At 48.1% G+C, this 14,069-nt stretch overlaps 1 protein-coding gene across 2 annotated transcripts; it reads left to right on the top strand.

Moving 5' to 3' along the window:
* Positions 1-135: 135 nt before the first annotated feature.
* Positions 136-13,535, top strand: CHCHD4 (coiled-coil-helix-coiled-coil-helix domain containing 4). 2 transcript variants are annotated; one of them, XM_047743697.1, is made up of 3 exons: positions 136-370; positions 6,143-6,241; positions 12,404-13,535. In XM_047743697.1, the coding sequence occupies exons 1-3, from the start codon at positions 349-351 to the stop codon at positions 12,706-12,708; spliced, it is 426 nt and encodes a 141-aa protein (XP_047599653.1). In that variant the 5' UTR covers positions 136-348; the 3' UTR covers positions 12,709-13,535. The 2 variants fall into 2 exon arrangements, with proteins under 2 accessions (XP_047599653.1, XP_047599644.1); XM_047743688.1 differs by lacking the exon at positions 136-370 and adding an exon at positions 462-609.
* The last annotated feature ends 534 nt before the right edge of the window (positions 13,536-14,069 follow it).

Raw genomic sequence — 14,069 nt, 5'->3', positions numbered from 1 at the left:
TGTAGTCCGGAGTCAGGCGCTTTGGCCACTGAGTTACAACACGTGCTGTACCTCATTGATGCGCCTGCGCACTGCAAGTCATTCCGGGATATGTAGTTCCTCTGGCCTTGAAGAGAAACCGAGCAGCGCTCGGCTTCTTGGGAAACGTAGTTCCCGGCTGTTTGGGGCCGGGCTGGGGCTGGGAGGTCGCAGAGGCAGGCGCGCGGCTGGCAGTCCTGGAGGGGGGGGGTTCTGCGTGGGCCTCGGAGCCGCCCGCCCTGCCGGAGAACAGGTCACAGCGTGAGCCCGCCGCCGCCTGTGCTGCCACCACCGTTGTCGCCGCGAGGTCTGAGTGCCGGGGCTGCAGCCATGGCCTACTGCCGGCAGGAAGGTAGGCATGGCGGGCTGCCATGGAGACCGGCCTACGAGGGCCTGCAGGGGACATGCGGTTTTGCCACCCCCGCGACACTTGGGCCCCGGTGCCCCCGCGACCCCACTGCAGGCGCGGGAGACTCTAGGCGCGGCCCGGGGTACCCTCTTCGGGACCCTTGGGAGCGCTGGGCAGTGGGGTCGCCACCTCCGCTTTGCAGATGAGAAAACCGAGACTGGGAGGAACGAGGCTGGTCCAAGGTCACTGTGAGACTCGAACCCGGACCTGAGAAGGACCGGCACGTGGGAGATTTAGTAAACTAGGCCAAGGGGGCACAGGAAGTGCTGAGCACGCTTCCTCTGGCTCGTAATTGGGATTTTTTTCTTTTTACTGTCGCTCTTACCACCCACCACGCGTTTGCATTTGTACTCGCTTTTTAACTGTCCCTCCTGAAAAGTTGCCACAGGGGTTAGGGGCTGTTCTGGAGTGGTAAAAGTGCCACCCACGTGGACATTTATTGAGCCCCTACTATGTACCAGGCACTTGTTCAAGAGTCTTTTTTTTTTTTTTTTAATTTATTTGACAGAGAGAAATCACAAGTAAGCAGAGAGGCAGGCAGAGAGAGAGGAGGAAGCAGGCTCCCTGCTGAGCAGAAAGCCCGATGTGGGGCTCGAACCCAGGACCTGGGATCATGACCTGAGCCGAAGGCAGCGGCTTAGCCCACAGAGCCACCCAGGCGCCCCTGTTCAAGAGTCTTTATATGGCTTTCCTCATTGATCTCGTGGCGATTTTTAGAATTATAAGTGAGGCTCTGTTATCTGCATTTTATCAAAGAGTGGACCCTAAGACATAGAGGTGGCTGGCCTAAGGCACTTGACCCGGAATATCCTGGAGCTGGGGTTCGAGCTTCATCAGTCTGATCACAGAAACTGCACCATTCAGTCTGGGGCCCGCTGGATTCCAGGGAGCTCTCTTCTGGGAACCCCCCACCTTTCCAACGAAGTGCCCATCTCCACCTATTTTCTCTTTGCTTCATCTGTTTTTACCTCTACTGAAGAACCCAGGAGTCTCTTGGCTGGAGTACAAGGGCCTCCCCACACACTGCCATTAACTGGCTTTTTGGCCCTGAGCTGCCACCTAACCCTTCCAGGCCCCAGTTTCCAATGGTACAATGAAAAGTTGGTCTTCATTCATTTAGCAAGGTACTCAGGGGCATCTTTTCTATGCCTGGCAGTTATGGTGGACACATGAGAATATAAAACTACGAAGAGTTGGAACTCACCCAGAAATTCTTTAGGGAATAGTCAGTCTGATTCCCTCAGTTTAATTCAGGGAATCTGAAGACCAGAGTCGTGGAAGACCTACCTGAGGTCATATACCCAATTAGGAGAATAGCTCAATCCAAAATTTCAAGCCTTTTCCCCAGTACCTCATTCTGCTTCTAGAACTGCTTCTTTGGTTCTAGTTTATGGTCATAAAGCCATAATACTCACTGATGTCTCTAATTACTCAAATAATTTTGAGCTTTTTAGGTATAATGAAGCTGTGCCAGATGAATAACACCTCCCCTTGCCTGTTAGGATATCTAGGAGTCTCAGGTTCTTTGGGAAGGAAAGGTGGTTTCCATCTGCCACCCCAAACATGTAACTTTATCTTTGCCTGGGTCAAAGATCCCTCTCTTAGTTTGGGGATGAGAATTGAAAGCCCCTGCGTGATCTGGCTCCAGCCTGATTTCTAACTACCCTGTCAGTGCCAAGCTACACTGGTGTCTTAGTTGTTTCTTTGCCTGATACCTCTATTTCCCCAGCTCTTCCATGGCTGGCTCTTCATTCTGAATGAGTCACATGCCTGAGCAAATTTACTTCAAGGGTCCCCCCCGACCCCCACCACCACCCAGCTTTCAGGTTAAACGTTTTGGCATCCTAGGTGTTCCATGGCGTAGACTCAGCCTCGCTCCCTGGCCTTAGACCACCCACACTTTGATGTATTGGTGCCACACCAATCTTTTCTTTAGTTTCCTCTTTTCTGTGGCTGTCTGCCTTCTCCGGTTCCTCAGCAGACATTTATTGAGCACCTGTGGCATGCCAGCCCATGAGCAGGTGCTGGTGAGTGCAGGTACCATCATCTACTTTGTGGAGTTGGGGAAGAGATGGACGCTCCATCTGGGTTGGATCTGCAGAAGATTTTGACATCTCAAGATGCTCTGTGTGTTCCTATTCCCATTTCTGGGGGAAATGAGACTACCTATCCAAAGTTGTTTTGTTTTGTTTGTAGTCTACTTAATGGTAAGAACCATTCTGTGTCCCTGTTCTCTGCTGAGGTCTTCAGTTTGTTTTCTCGTTTCATTTGTTCAACAAATATTGATTACCCACCATGTTCTGGACACTGTTCTAGGCTCTGGCGATACTGCAATGAATGGTATAGAGAAATTCTTGCCCCAGAAGAGCTGATCTTTCAGTGGGGGAAACAGGGAGTCAGCAAATATATAATAATATGTTAGATGAGGAAAAGTGCTTCAGAGAAAAGGCAGACCAAGGGAGATGGAGAGTGGTTGGAGAAGGAGGCATCTGAGCAGAAGGTATGAAGGCAGGGAGAGGGTGACTGTGGGGATATCTGAAGGGTGCTCCTGGATGTGAAGACAGCCTGGGCTCAGGCCTAGAGGTAGGTGTGCCCCCAGTGTGTCTAGTAAAAGCAACAAGTTGTGGGAATGGACGGAGCGAGTAGTGGGAGATAGGGTCTTGGTAGTGAGGGATGCAGATCTTTCTGTTTTTGAAGGTAGGGCCAACCAGATTTGATGATGAAGGTTGAGAGAAAGGAGTCAAGGATGGTGTACAGAGAGTAAAAATACTGAATTGGGGGTGTCTTGGTATCCAACTGTTTAATCAGGCTTTCTGTTCTCAGCTTCACCCTTAAGTCCTTGCTTTCAGAGTAGGCCCTGGGGCCCCTGATTCCTGACACTTACTGGGTTCAGAGAGGCCGAGCTGCTGGGGGACCTGTTTCCTAAGGCCACAAGAAGGTGCCTGAGATCACAGCTGTTATGTGCTTATTTTCAGATTTGAACTCAAGGTCTAAAACTCTGTGATATCAGTGCCACTGAGCCAGACCCTCAAAGCTGGGCTTCCATCTCAGCCTCAGAGCTATGCTTATGTTCTTTCTACAGATGGTTTCTGGCCCTTACTGTTACTTGTCCATGAAACAAAAGGAGCTCCACCTGGATACCAGGATTGGGGATGCAAAGACAGATCCCTGCTTAGAAACCAGTCAGATCACCCAGGGAATCCTCTCCCCCAAGTTGGATGATATGAATGTGTCCCTCCAGTTTCATAGGTTGAAATCCAAACCTCCAGGGTGGTAGTATTAGTAGATGGGGCATTTGGGAGGTGCTTAGGGAATGAGGGTGGAGCTTTCACGTATGGGATGAATGCCCTTAGAAAAGAAGCTCTGGAGAGATCTCCAGCCCCTTCCACCCTGTGAGGACGCAAGGGAAGGCAGCTGCTGTGACGTAGGAAGGGGCCCTCACCAGAAGGTGACCATGCCGGGTTCTCGATCTTAGACTTGGCAGCCTCCAGAACTGTGAGCAATAACTCTGTTGTTTAGGAACTACCCTGGTGGTGGTATTTTGTTAGAGCAGCCTGAACGGACCAAGACACCCATCCAGGGTAGGAAAAGTGCCACTCAGGGAGGCTTGGAATCCTTACTTTCTCTGCCAGACAGCTCAGCAGGACGGTCCCCCACACAGTCTGTGAAGCCTCTAAGACTTAGGTGAAGCCACCATGATCAACTAAAGGTATCGGTAAACTTCAACTTAATTGAGAATGTGTAGGTAAACATCCAGTAAATTAAAAAAACGGGTGAAAGAGGCAAAGAGCAGCGAGATGCAGGACTTGGCTCTCAAGGCTCTTGGAATCCGAAGAATGGTCCAGATGAAGCTATTTTTGCTCGTGTAATGACAGAACACGGGTGCCGATGAGGACACCAAACCTCAGTCAAAGACCCAGAGGGGCTGCCTTGTGCTTTGGCATGAACAGCAGGCAGATGGGCCCTAGTTCTTCGTGGACACTTACCAGCTGTGTGGCCTTGGCCAGATAGAGGAATTGAGGAACCCAGCCTTGGAGTTCACAGTCAGGGACAGGACTGCAGTTTGGCGCATGGAGGGAGAGCTAGTTTGACAAGCAGGAAGGAGTTACTCACAGGATGGCAGAACTACAGGTGGGCTGGAGGCCTGTCCCCGAGCATGCCAATGGTCAGTTGTCCTTACTCTTTGTTACCCCATGTGGGAGACCCTGTGGAGGCATGAGAAGGGTGCCTTCCCTCTGTCCCCAGAACTGTCTTCTCTGGAGATGTTGCTCTGCTTTTAGCCCTGTACTTGACTCAAGCCTCTTCCGTAAGTCCTCCAAGCTTGGTGGGGGCCCACTGTTTTCCCTTGGTTTCTCTTAACAAGCCTGTGACTGAACTTTCCTAAATATAAAGGTAAAACAACTGAAATAATCATAGAAATTGCTAGTAGCTCCCAGAGAGCCACACTTCCGCAGGCCTAGCCTCTGCCCCCGTTGTAGCTAACTCACTCCACGCCACTGATGAGGGCCCTGTCCAAGGGCCAGTCTGGATGGGACCTGGAGAAGCCTTCTTAAATGCCGGGCACTTCCCATCTCCTTCCAGATGAGGTCCCATTTTCCCACATCTCCTGGGTGAGAATGGGCGGTCAGTAGGGTTGTTGCATTTGTCCTTGCCCTTCACCAGGTGGGTACCCAGTAGCTTAGAAGAAAGCTCCTATTCATTCATTCAGCAAACATTCTCTTGATTCTCAGCTTCTTGGGCCTTATTGTATAAAACATTCATTCCTGCTCCAAGCACACAAAGCTCTCAGGACAGTGTCTGAGTCATGCTAAGTACCCTGTGTTAGCTATTGCTTTTATTCTTGTGTGTCTTGGGGTGGTAGGGGCAGTGTGGGTCTGAGTAAAGGATCTCCACAGCATGGCCTTTGGAGACACATGGAACTGGGTTTACATTCCAGCCCGGTGTGAGCTCAGGTTCGTCACTTCCTGGAGCCTTAGGCTCACCACTTTAGTATGGGGCTCCTGCTGGCTCCTGTCAGGGTAGTGATGGGATGGCAGGAGCTAGCTGACACACAGGACCCAGAGAGGGGCTGGCCTCAGTCTGCCATCCGGGGACTGCAGGGGAAGCCGATGACATGCAGTATGTAGGGTGCCAAAGACAAAGTGCTTCTGACCACAACAGGAATATCAGACAGACACCTGCTGTGTGGTTAGCTGGTATGCACAGGTTTTAGGAAGCTGAGAGTGTGTGGATGGCTGGAAGGTGTAGGGGAGAGAGCTGGGAGGGTGTCAGATGGCAGAGGGGCCTGCCTTGCCATTTCCAGCCGGTTGACAGTCTGAGCGCCATAGGAATTCTGAGACGGGACTGGCCCTTTCTTGATGGGAGGAAGAAAGAAGTTGTTGCACCTGTCTGCCATCAGCACATCTGGGGACTGAAGCAGCTGCATTTCATTGGATTGGGCATGTTGGCTCCTACTTGGAGGGTGCATACGGCATCTTCTCCCTCACCCATGACCTTGGTCAAGTTTTTGTTCCAGTTGCAGCACTCAGTAGAAGTGGCTGCTAGACCATCACACAGACTCAGTGATGCAGCCCAGGAAGGACAGTCTGATAGTCACCTCACTTGGGGGTTTGGCATAGGACAGTCTTAAAACTTGGTTTTTGTGCCTTCTTTGGGTTTGGGGCTGTTTGGCTGCTCTTGAGCAAAATGTTTCTTTCTCTGTTCTCCAAACACTAGGGAAGGATCGAATCATCTTTGTGACCAAAGAGGACCATGAAACTCCAAGCAACGCAGAGCTGGTGGCCGATGATCCCAGTGATCCGTATGAGGAGCACGGTGAGCGGCGCGGGCCTCCCGGGGACCCACGGAGCCTTCCTGGGGGAAAATGTCCAGAATTGTTTTCCCATTTTGTTCTGGCCAAGGTCAGGTTTTTCAGGTGTCCTTCCCAGCCATGGACTATCTCCCAAGGACCAGGAGCTTAGCCGGCTTGCCCAGGTATGAGGGGCTGGCGGAGTGCTTTCCAGCCCTCATGCTGTTGCACTCCCCTGACTGTTAGGCCAGAACCTAAGCTTCTTCTGAACTGAGGTCTTCTGCCTCTTTCTCTTTTAAGGTTTTACACAGACTGAAGCTGGTTGGCTGCTTCCCGACCATGAAGGTTTAGGCAAGGGTTGTGGGGGTGGTCATGGAATCCTGTCTGGCAGGCACTTTAAGGGGACAGGGATCCTCCCGCTCAGTCAACTGCCAGATGGGATTCTGCCGCATCTACAGACCGTTAGCAAGCAGGCCTGGAAGAGCCCTACCCCATGTTCTGTGAGGTGGTGAGGTCGGCTGTCTTTTCACTGGGGCTCCAGCAAGGACCCTGCACAAAAGCTCACTCAAGACTGAGGGACGGTTTTCCAGTGGCAGGATCCAGCTCACCTAGATGGATCTGTTGCATACAACTTAGTAATGGTTAGTAGTCTTTTGGGCCTAGGATGCCATTCCAAATGCTTTAGACCACTGGGCTCACTGGAACTTCCTCCGTGTGTGTAAGGCTGACCAGTGTGTGGGCAGGGTTTATATACAGTCTGTATCATAAACAGTACTCAGTTGACCAATCTAAAGCCATTTCTGATACCTGTGATGATAATTAGTGACCCTTCCAGTGCTGCCTGGTGGTAACTGTGGTTGAGAGAGCTTGTAGCAGCAGCAGCCCATGGAGTATAGGCTCCCAATTGGAATTTTTCAGACGCTAATTGAAGCATATGTTTTCAGGGAGAATGACTTACTGCTCCTGGGGTTGAGAGTAGTCGAGCCAAGGCTGCATGTTGAGCACCCCGTTGGGAATGGTGGGAGGCAAAGGTGTTTTAAAAGAAAGGCAGCTATGGAAGTGACCTTGAATCAGCACTCCGTCTGTTAGTTCCAGTGCTCTGGAAATAAGTCGCCTGTCAGTTCCAGTGCTCTGCCTTTCTTGAGATCCGTATTAGTTAAGCACATTTTGTGGGGCCTAAAGAACCAATCACGCCATGTTTTGTTTGCCTCATGGCATTTTAAAAATTGGCTGTGTCTCTGCTGAGCCTGTGCATTCCCCTTCCATTCCTGCCAGAACTTACCATCCCTCCTGTTTTCTGTGCTACCTCATTCTGTCATTGATAATTGATTTGCTTGGACCGTAGAGGTATATGCCTTTGCAGCCCCTTCTAATGAATGATTTAACCAAAAAGCGTATACAACAGAGAGCTCTGGGACCTGGGTTTGAGCCATCAGTGGCAGAACCACTCAGCAGACTAAGTAGGCCACCGGTTCCTGCCGGCCGCCTGCATCCAAGCACTCAGCTCTGTGGCTAAGATAGCACTTTGTGCGGTTAGAGTGCCAGGAGAAGGGGTTAGAGTGCCAGGAGAAAGGCGGCAGAAGGAATTTGCATCCGCTCAAAAAGGCTAGAGGAGGGCCTTAAAGATCACCTGGTCTGGGGGAAAACTGAGGGCCCAGGAGGAAGTGGGGACTGGTCAAGGAAGTTAGTGGCAGGGACTAGAACTGCAGGCTTTTGATTGTATGTTCCAAACCTGCAGCATCCGGGCTTAATTTGACATCTTGATGTCTGTGTATGTTTACATTTTGTCCTTGAAATGCAGATTGGCTGCCTAAGCTCCCTCTGGGAGAAGCGACCTCATTCTAGCATGCCTTCCCCCGAGAAATGACGAAGCATAGACTCCTGCAGATCTGGGCTGTTACTTTAAAAAGTTAGTATTTCATTTGGAAATTGGCTGTGCAGGTTTCCAGGTCTTGAGCCTTCCGAGGGCAGTGTTTGTATATAGGCCTTGTTTTATCGTGCTTTGCAGATACCATGCTTTTTACAAATTGAAGGTTTGTTAGGACCATGCTCGAAGCCCTGTTGGTGCCATTTTTTCAACAGCATTTGTTCGCTTCATGTCTCTGCCACATTTTGGTAATTCTTGCAGTATTTCCAACTTTCTTATTATTGTAATTTTTATGGTGATCTGTGATTGGTGATCTTTGCTATTACTCATAACTGTTTTGGGTGCCATAAGCCAGGAAATTTAATCGGTAAATATTGTGTGAGTTCTGACTGCTCCAAGACTGGCTCTTCCTTGTCTCTCTCCCTCTCCTTGGGTCTCCCTGTTCCCTGACACGACAATACTGAGATTAGGCCAGTTAACAGCCTGGCCATGGCCTCTAAGTGTTCAGGTGAAAGGGGGAGTTTGCAGTCTCTCCCATCACACCAAAAGTTGGAAGTCATTGAGCTTAGTGAAGAAGGCCTGTCAGGAGCCAAGATGGGCAGAAGGCTAGGCCTGTTGCACTGAACAGTTAGTCAAGTTGTGAAGGCAAAGGAAAAGTTCTCAAAGGAAATGAAAAGTGCTCCTCCAGTGAATACAAATGATAAGGAAGCCGACAACCTCATCACTGATATGGAGAAGGTCTCAGTGGTCTGGAGAGAAGATAACACCAGCCACAGCATTCCCTTAGCCAGAGCCTCGTGGAGAGCAAGGCCCTTTCCCTGTCATTCTGTGAAGGCTGAGCGAGGTGCGGAAGCTGCAGAAGAGAAGTGTGAAGCCGGCAGAGGTGGTTCACGAGGGTGAAGGAGAGAAGCCGTCTCCGTGACAGAAAAGAGCAAGTGAAGCAGCCAGTGCTGGTGCAGAAGCTGCAGCACGTTGTCCAGATCTCGCTGAGATCACGAATGAAGGTGGCCGCCCTAAACGACAGATTTCCAGTGCAGATGAAACAGCCTTCTAGTGGAAGAAGATGCCATCGAGGACTTTCATAGCCAGAGAGAAGTCAGTGCCTGGCTTCAGAGCTTCAAAGGACAGACTGACTCTCTTATTAGAGGCTAATTCCACTGGTGACTTAAAGTTGAAGCCAGTTCTCACCATTCCAAAAATCCTTAGGGCCTTGAGGATGGGCCTGGATAACAGCACATCTGTTTACAGTGTGGTTTACTGAATATTTTAAACCCACTGTTGAGACCTACTGCTCAGAAAGGCAAGATTCCTTTCTTATACTACTACTGCTCATTGACAGTGCACCTGGTCCTCCAAGAGCCTTGGTGGAGATGTACAGATTGTTGTTTTCATGCCTGCTACCACAACATCCATTCTGCATTCCATAGATCAAGGAGTCACTTTGATTTCAAGTCTTACTATTAAGAAGTATATTTCATAAGGCTATAGCTGTCGTTAGACAGTGATTCCTCTGTTGGATCTGGGCAAAGTCAATGAAAACCTTCGGGAAAGGATTTACCATTCTAGATGTCATAAAGAACATGTGTGACTCATTGGGAAGAGGTCAGAATATCACCATGAAGAGGAATTTGGAAGAAGCAGATTACAAGCCTTGTGGAGGACTTTAAGGGGTTCAGGACTTCAGGGAAGGAAGTAACTGCAGATATGGTGGAAATAGCAAGAGAACTAGGATTAGAAGTGGAGACTGAAGGGGTACCTGGGTGGCTCAGTAGGTTAAGCCTCTGCCTTCAGCTCAGGTCATGATCTCAACGACCCTGGGATTGAACCCTGTATTGGGCTCTCTGCTTAGCAGGAAGCCTGCTTCCCCAGCTCTCTCTGCCTACTTGTGATCTCTCTCTCTGTCAGATAAATAAAATCTTTAAAAAAAAAAAAAAAAAAAAAGTGGAGCCTGAAGGTGTGACTGAACTGCTTTGATCTGATGATCAAGCTTTAACTGATGGTTGCGGGATGCTGGGAGTGAACTGGGAGGGGGATTAAGAGTACAGTTATCTTGATGAGTACCGAGAAGGGTATAGAATTATATATTATACACCTGAAACTAATATAGTACTGTAAGTTAATTACACTTCAATTAAAAAAAAAAGAAGCTTTATCGGATCAGAGGTTACTTTTTTTTTTTTTTAAAGATTTTTATTTATTTATTTGACAGAGAGAGAACACAAGTAGGCAGAGAGGCAGGCAGAGAGAGAGGAAGGGAAGCAGGCTCCCCGCTGAGCAGAGAGCCCAACTCGGGGCTCGATCCCAGGACCCCAGGACCATGACCCGAGCCGAAGGCAGAGGCTTAAACCACCGAGCCACCCAGGCGCCCCCAGAGGTTACTTTTGATTGCTAAGCAAAGAAAGTGGTTTCTTGAGATGGAATCTACACCTAGTAGAGATGCTATGATCATTGAAATGACCTCAAAAGATTTAGAATAGGGCATAAAACCACAGCAGGGTTTGAGAGGATTGATTTCAATTTGAAAGAAGCTCTGTTTGGGTAAAATGCTATCAAACAGCATCACATGCTACAGAGAAATTCTTTGTGAAGGAAGAGTCCATTGATGCGGCAAATTTCATTGTTGTCTTATCTTAAGAATTGCCAGAACCACAACCCAAATCAGTCAGCAGCCATCAACATCATGGCAAGGCCCTCCACCAGCAAAAATTTACAACTCTCTGAAAGCTCAGATGATGGTTAACATTCTTTAGCAATAAAGTATTTCCAATTAATGTATATACATTGTTTTTTACACATAATGCTATTATGCCCTGAATACAGGGTGGTGCAAACATAGCTTTCATATGCGCCGGGAAACCAAGAAAATAATGTGATGTGCTTTATGTGCTACTAGCTTTATTGTGTCTGGAGGCTAACCCACAGTATCTCTGAGGGAAACCCGTAGGTTTTTGGCACCGTGTTGGCCTGCATAGGGAGAGGTGGTACAATGTGGGGAGACAGCTTGGGCTCTGGGAATCCTTTGGGCCCTGGCTGTAGTCCTGATTTAGACCCCACTGAACCACAAAATCTCCTGTGCGAACTGGGATTTGTAGTACATATTGAAGAAGGTTGTCAGAAGGAGTATGTGTTTTGCCACAGATAGTTCGGTACTCGAGAGCATGCCCTGCAGCTAGTGATGGTCTAGTGATGACTTGCCTGCTGGGGTTACGGTAAGCACTGACATCTCCACTGGTAGCCCAGTTTACCGGTAAGCAACTGCAGCAGCAGATCTGTTGGTCATTGAAGTTTCTGAGCTAGAACAAAGAGGTGGGGCTCAGCCTAGGCCTAGGACTTTGGACACTAACTCAGAGGACCACGCCTGGGTATTTGGTTAGAGCGAAAAATTTTGTCACTTCACTGGGCATCTTAGAATCTTACAGAGTGCTCTCAGTCCTGTAAAAAACTCATGTAAGAAACTTCCATATGAATCCTATTTCCCTGTCTGTTACAAAGCTGGAAATGAAGCTGTCATTTTGAAAGCTTTTTAGAAAACCAGGAAATACTATTTAGATGTGAGTAAGTTTCAAAGAAAGTGTAAATTTCAAAAGTAAGGGGCCCTATAGAATATTGGAACTGAATTCAGTCTGTAGTGGCCCCCATTCCCGGAAACACACGTGCTATTTAGCAGTTGGTCAGTATGGTTAACATCCTTCTAGGTTTTTCATTGTTATAAAACTAGAACACACCATCTGGTGTGCCACTAGCTTTTTCCTCGTACAGCATGCCTTGGGTAGCTCCCTGCCAGTGCAGACGGCTCAGCCTTCTCTTGACCAGTCCTCACACTGAGCTTCTGAGAGCATCTGCAGAGCCAGAGGGGCTTGAGGGGGCAAGGTGCCTTTTTTGGAGGCAGGGGTGTTCTGGTCCTGATCATTTGAGCAGGAGCAGAGCAGAGGGTGAAAGAAGGAGGTCAATACTTCAGCTCCTTAAAGCTTCTTGCTCACCAACCCAGTGGTGGTTTCTTCTTCAGATTAAGTGCTTTACAATGTTTAGCACAGCCAGAGCCATCGCCCTGGGAGGTGGCTAAAAGAATAGATCAGGGTAGTGCATGGAGAAAGTTGCCATTGGTGGCTTCTCTCCAGCCAAGCCAAAGGATGCTGCATTTGCACAGGCATTTGAGCCTAATCCAAATATAGAGGTAGGTCCACAGGCAAGGGCCTACCAGTTAGTATTTCCTGCTGTTCTGTACCTCCCAAGTATCTTTTGAGGACTGGACTTGGTTTTGCTTTTTCAGAAACTTTCGAGAGCTTGTCTCACATTTTCCTTGCCCATTTTCCCATTCTAGGATTGATCCTGCCAAATGGAGACATTAACTGGAACTGCCCGTGCCTTGGGGGAATGGCCAGTGGCCCCTGTGGGGAACAGTTCAAGTCAGCCTTTTCCTGCTTCCACTATAGCACACAGGATGTCAAGGGGTCAGACTGTGTAGACCAGTTCCGGGCCATGCAGGAATGCATGCAGAAATATCCCGACCTCTATCCCCAGGAGGATGAGGAGGAAGAGGAGGAAGAGAAGAAGCCAGCAGAACGTTTAGAAGAGACAGCTGCCACTGAGGCCACTGCAACCAAAGAAGAAGAGGGGTCAAGCTAATGAAAGCGACAAGGCACTGGGCTCCAGTCCTTATGCTTCAGAGTGATACGAACCTTTTGCAAAATGCCTTTTGGTCATTCTCCGAGAAAGTCTTTGCCTCTGTTGTTCTGTGCACTATAATGTACAAAATAACTTATTTTGATGACCAGGGATCTTGGTCCTTTGACATAATACACTGGAAAAAAATGTATGTGTGTCTCACATAAACCTATCAGCAAATGTAGCTGTCATTTTTGAATTCTCTTTTCAAATTATCCTGAATTTTGCCACTTTGAAATAATGTGCTGACTGTGTTCAGCAACCAAAAATTATCTGGGAGTGTCTTGTGAGTAAGCTGATTTATTCTGATTGATTATATCCCTTTTAGTAGATTTTTATACCCCTCTGGGAAATGAAATAGAAACAAAAACAGCTTCCTTTAGAGTTGCTGGAGTGGGGCCATTCCTAACACAACAAGTCAGCTGATCAGATAACATACTTCTCACAAGCCATCTTGACCTTGAGTATATGAGGAAGTACAATATTTCATTTCTGATGCATTTTGGTTTCCATTTTTACGTTGAGCTCCAGGTTTTCTGTGTTTGGAAATTGGAGCTTTAGACCCTCTGATTCAATATCCCTTTCTGAGTGAAGAGAAAGGCTGGTTCTGCTGTTCTAGTTATTCCAAAAGCCCTGGTTTGGGGCCTGTGTTCACACTGGCTCTGTGTCAGCCCGTTCAGAATGCAATGTTCTTGAGGTGGGGACCTAATTGTTACCAAAGTAGCAACCAATAGACAAAACGGTGTGAATTAAGTAGTCAATTAAAGGAAAACATGATTTTTACCTGATGTTGAGTGTGTCCTTTGTTTTTACTAATTATAAATATTTTTGGTATAAGGAAATAGAAATATGAAAAATTCTCTGAAATTCTTCCTTGAAGATATTGGTAAGCCGGTTTGAATCTGTTCAAGTTTTCTGTTGAATTCCTAGCAAGCCTGTTGTTTTTGTCAATGAGTAGATCTTCCATGCAGATACCACAGTTAATTTGTGAGGCAGGGAAGGCTCTGCCCATCTTGAAGATAAGGAACTGCAGCCTTCACAGGTTAAGTAACTAGCCCAAGGCAACTTCAGGACAAATTTCAGGCCAGGATATAGTACTACCTCGTTTGTTCCTGGTGTATTAGTTATCTATTGCCATGTAAAAAATTAACCTTAAAACTTAGAAGTTTGAAACAAACATTTATTATCTCATAGCTTCTGTTGGTCAGGGGTCTGGGCACAGCTTACCTGGGTCTATGGCTCAGAGTCTCAAAAGGCTGTGATCATCTGACACCCTGTATCAGCCAGGGTTGTGATCATCTCAAAGCTTGACAGGCCTTCCA

This window comes from Lutra lutra, chromosome 1, assembly GCF_902655055.1.
Source record: "Lutra lutra chromosome 1, mLutLut1.2, whole genome shotgun sequence".
NCBI lineage: Eukaryota > Metazoa > Chordata > Mammalia > Carnivora > Mustelidae > Lutra > Lutra lutra.
Note: the sequence above shows the minus strand (reverse complement) of the source record. Positions and strands in the feature narration are given on the sequence as shown.

What these genes read in the sequence shown, in the direction of transcription:
- CHCHD4 (XM_047743688.1), top strand. Translation starts at nt 570, where the DNA reads ATGAGAAAACCGAGACTGGGAGGAACGAGGCTGGTCCAAG. An exon ending in AGGAACGAGGCTGGTCCAAG is followed by an intron (nt 610 to 6,142) that starts GTCACTGTGAGA and finishes TCCAAACACTAG; the next exon opens with GGAAGGATCGAATCATCTTT. An exon ending in TGATCCGTATGAGGAGCACG is followed by an intron (nt 6,242 to 12,403) that starts GTGAGCGGCGCG and finishes TTCCCATTCTAG; the next exon opens with GATTGATCCTGCCAAATGGA.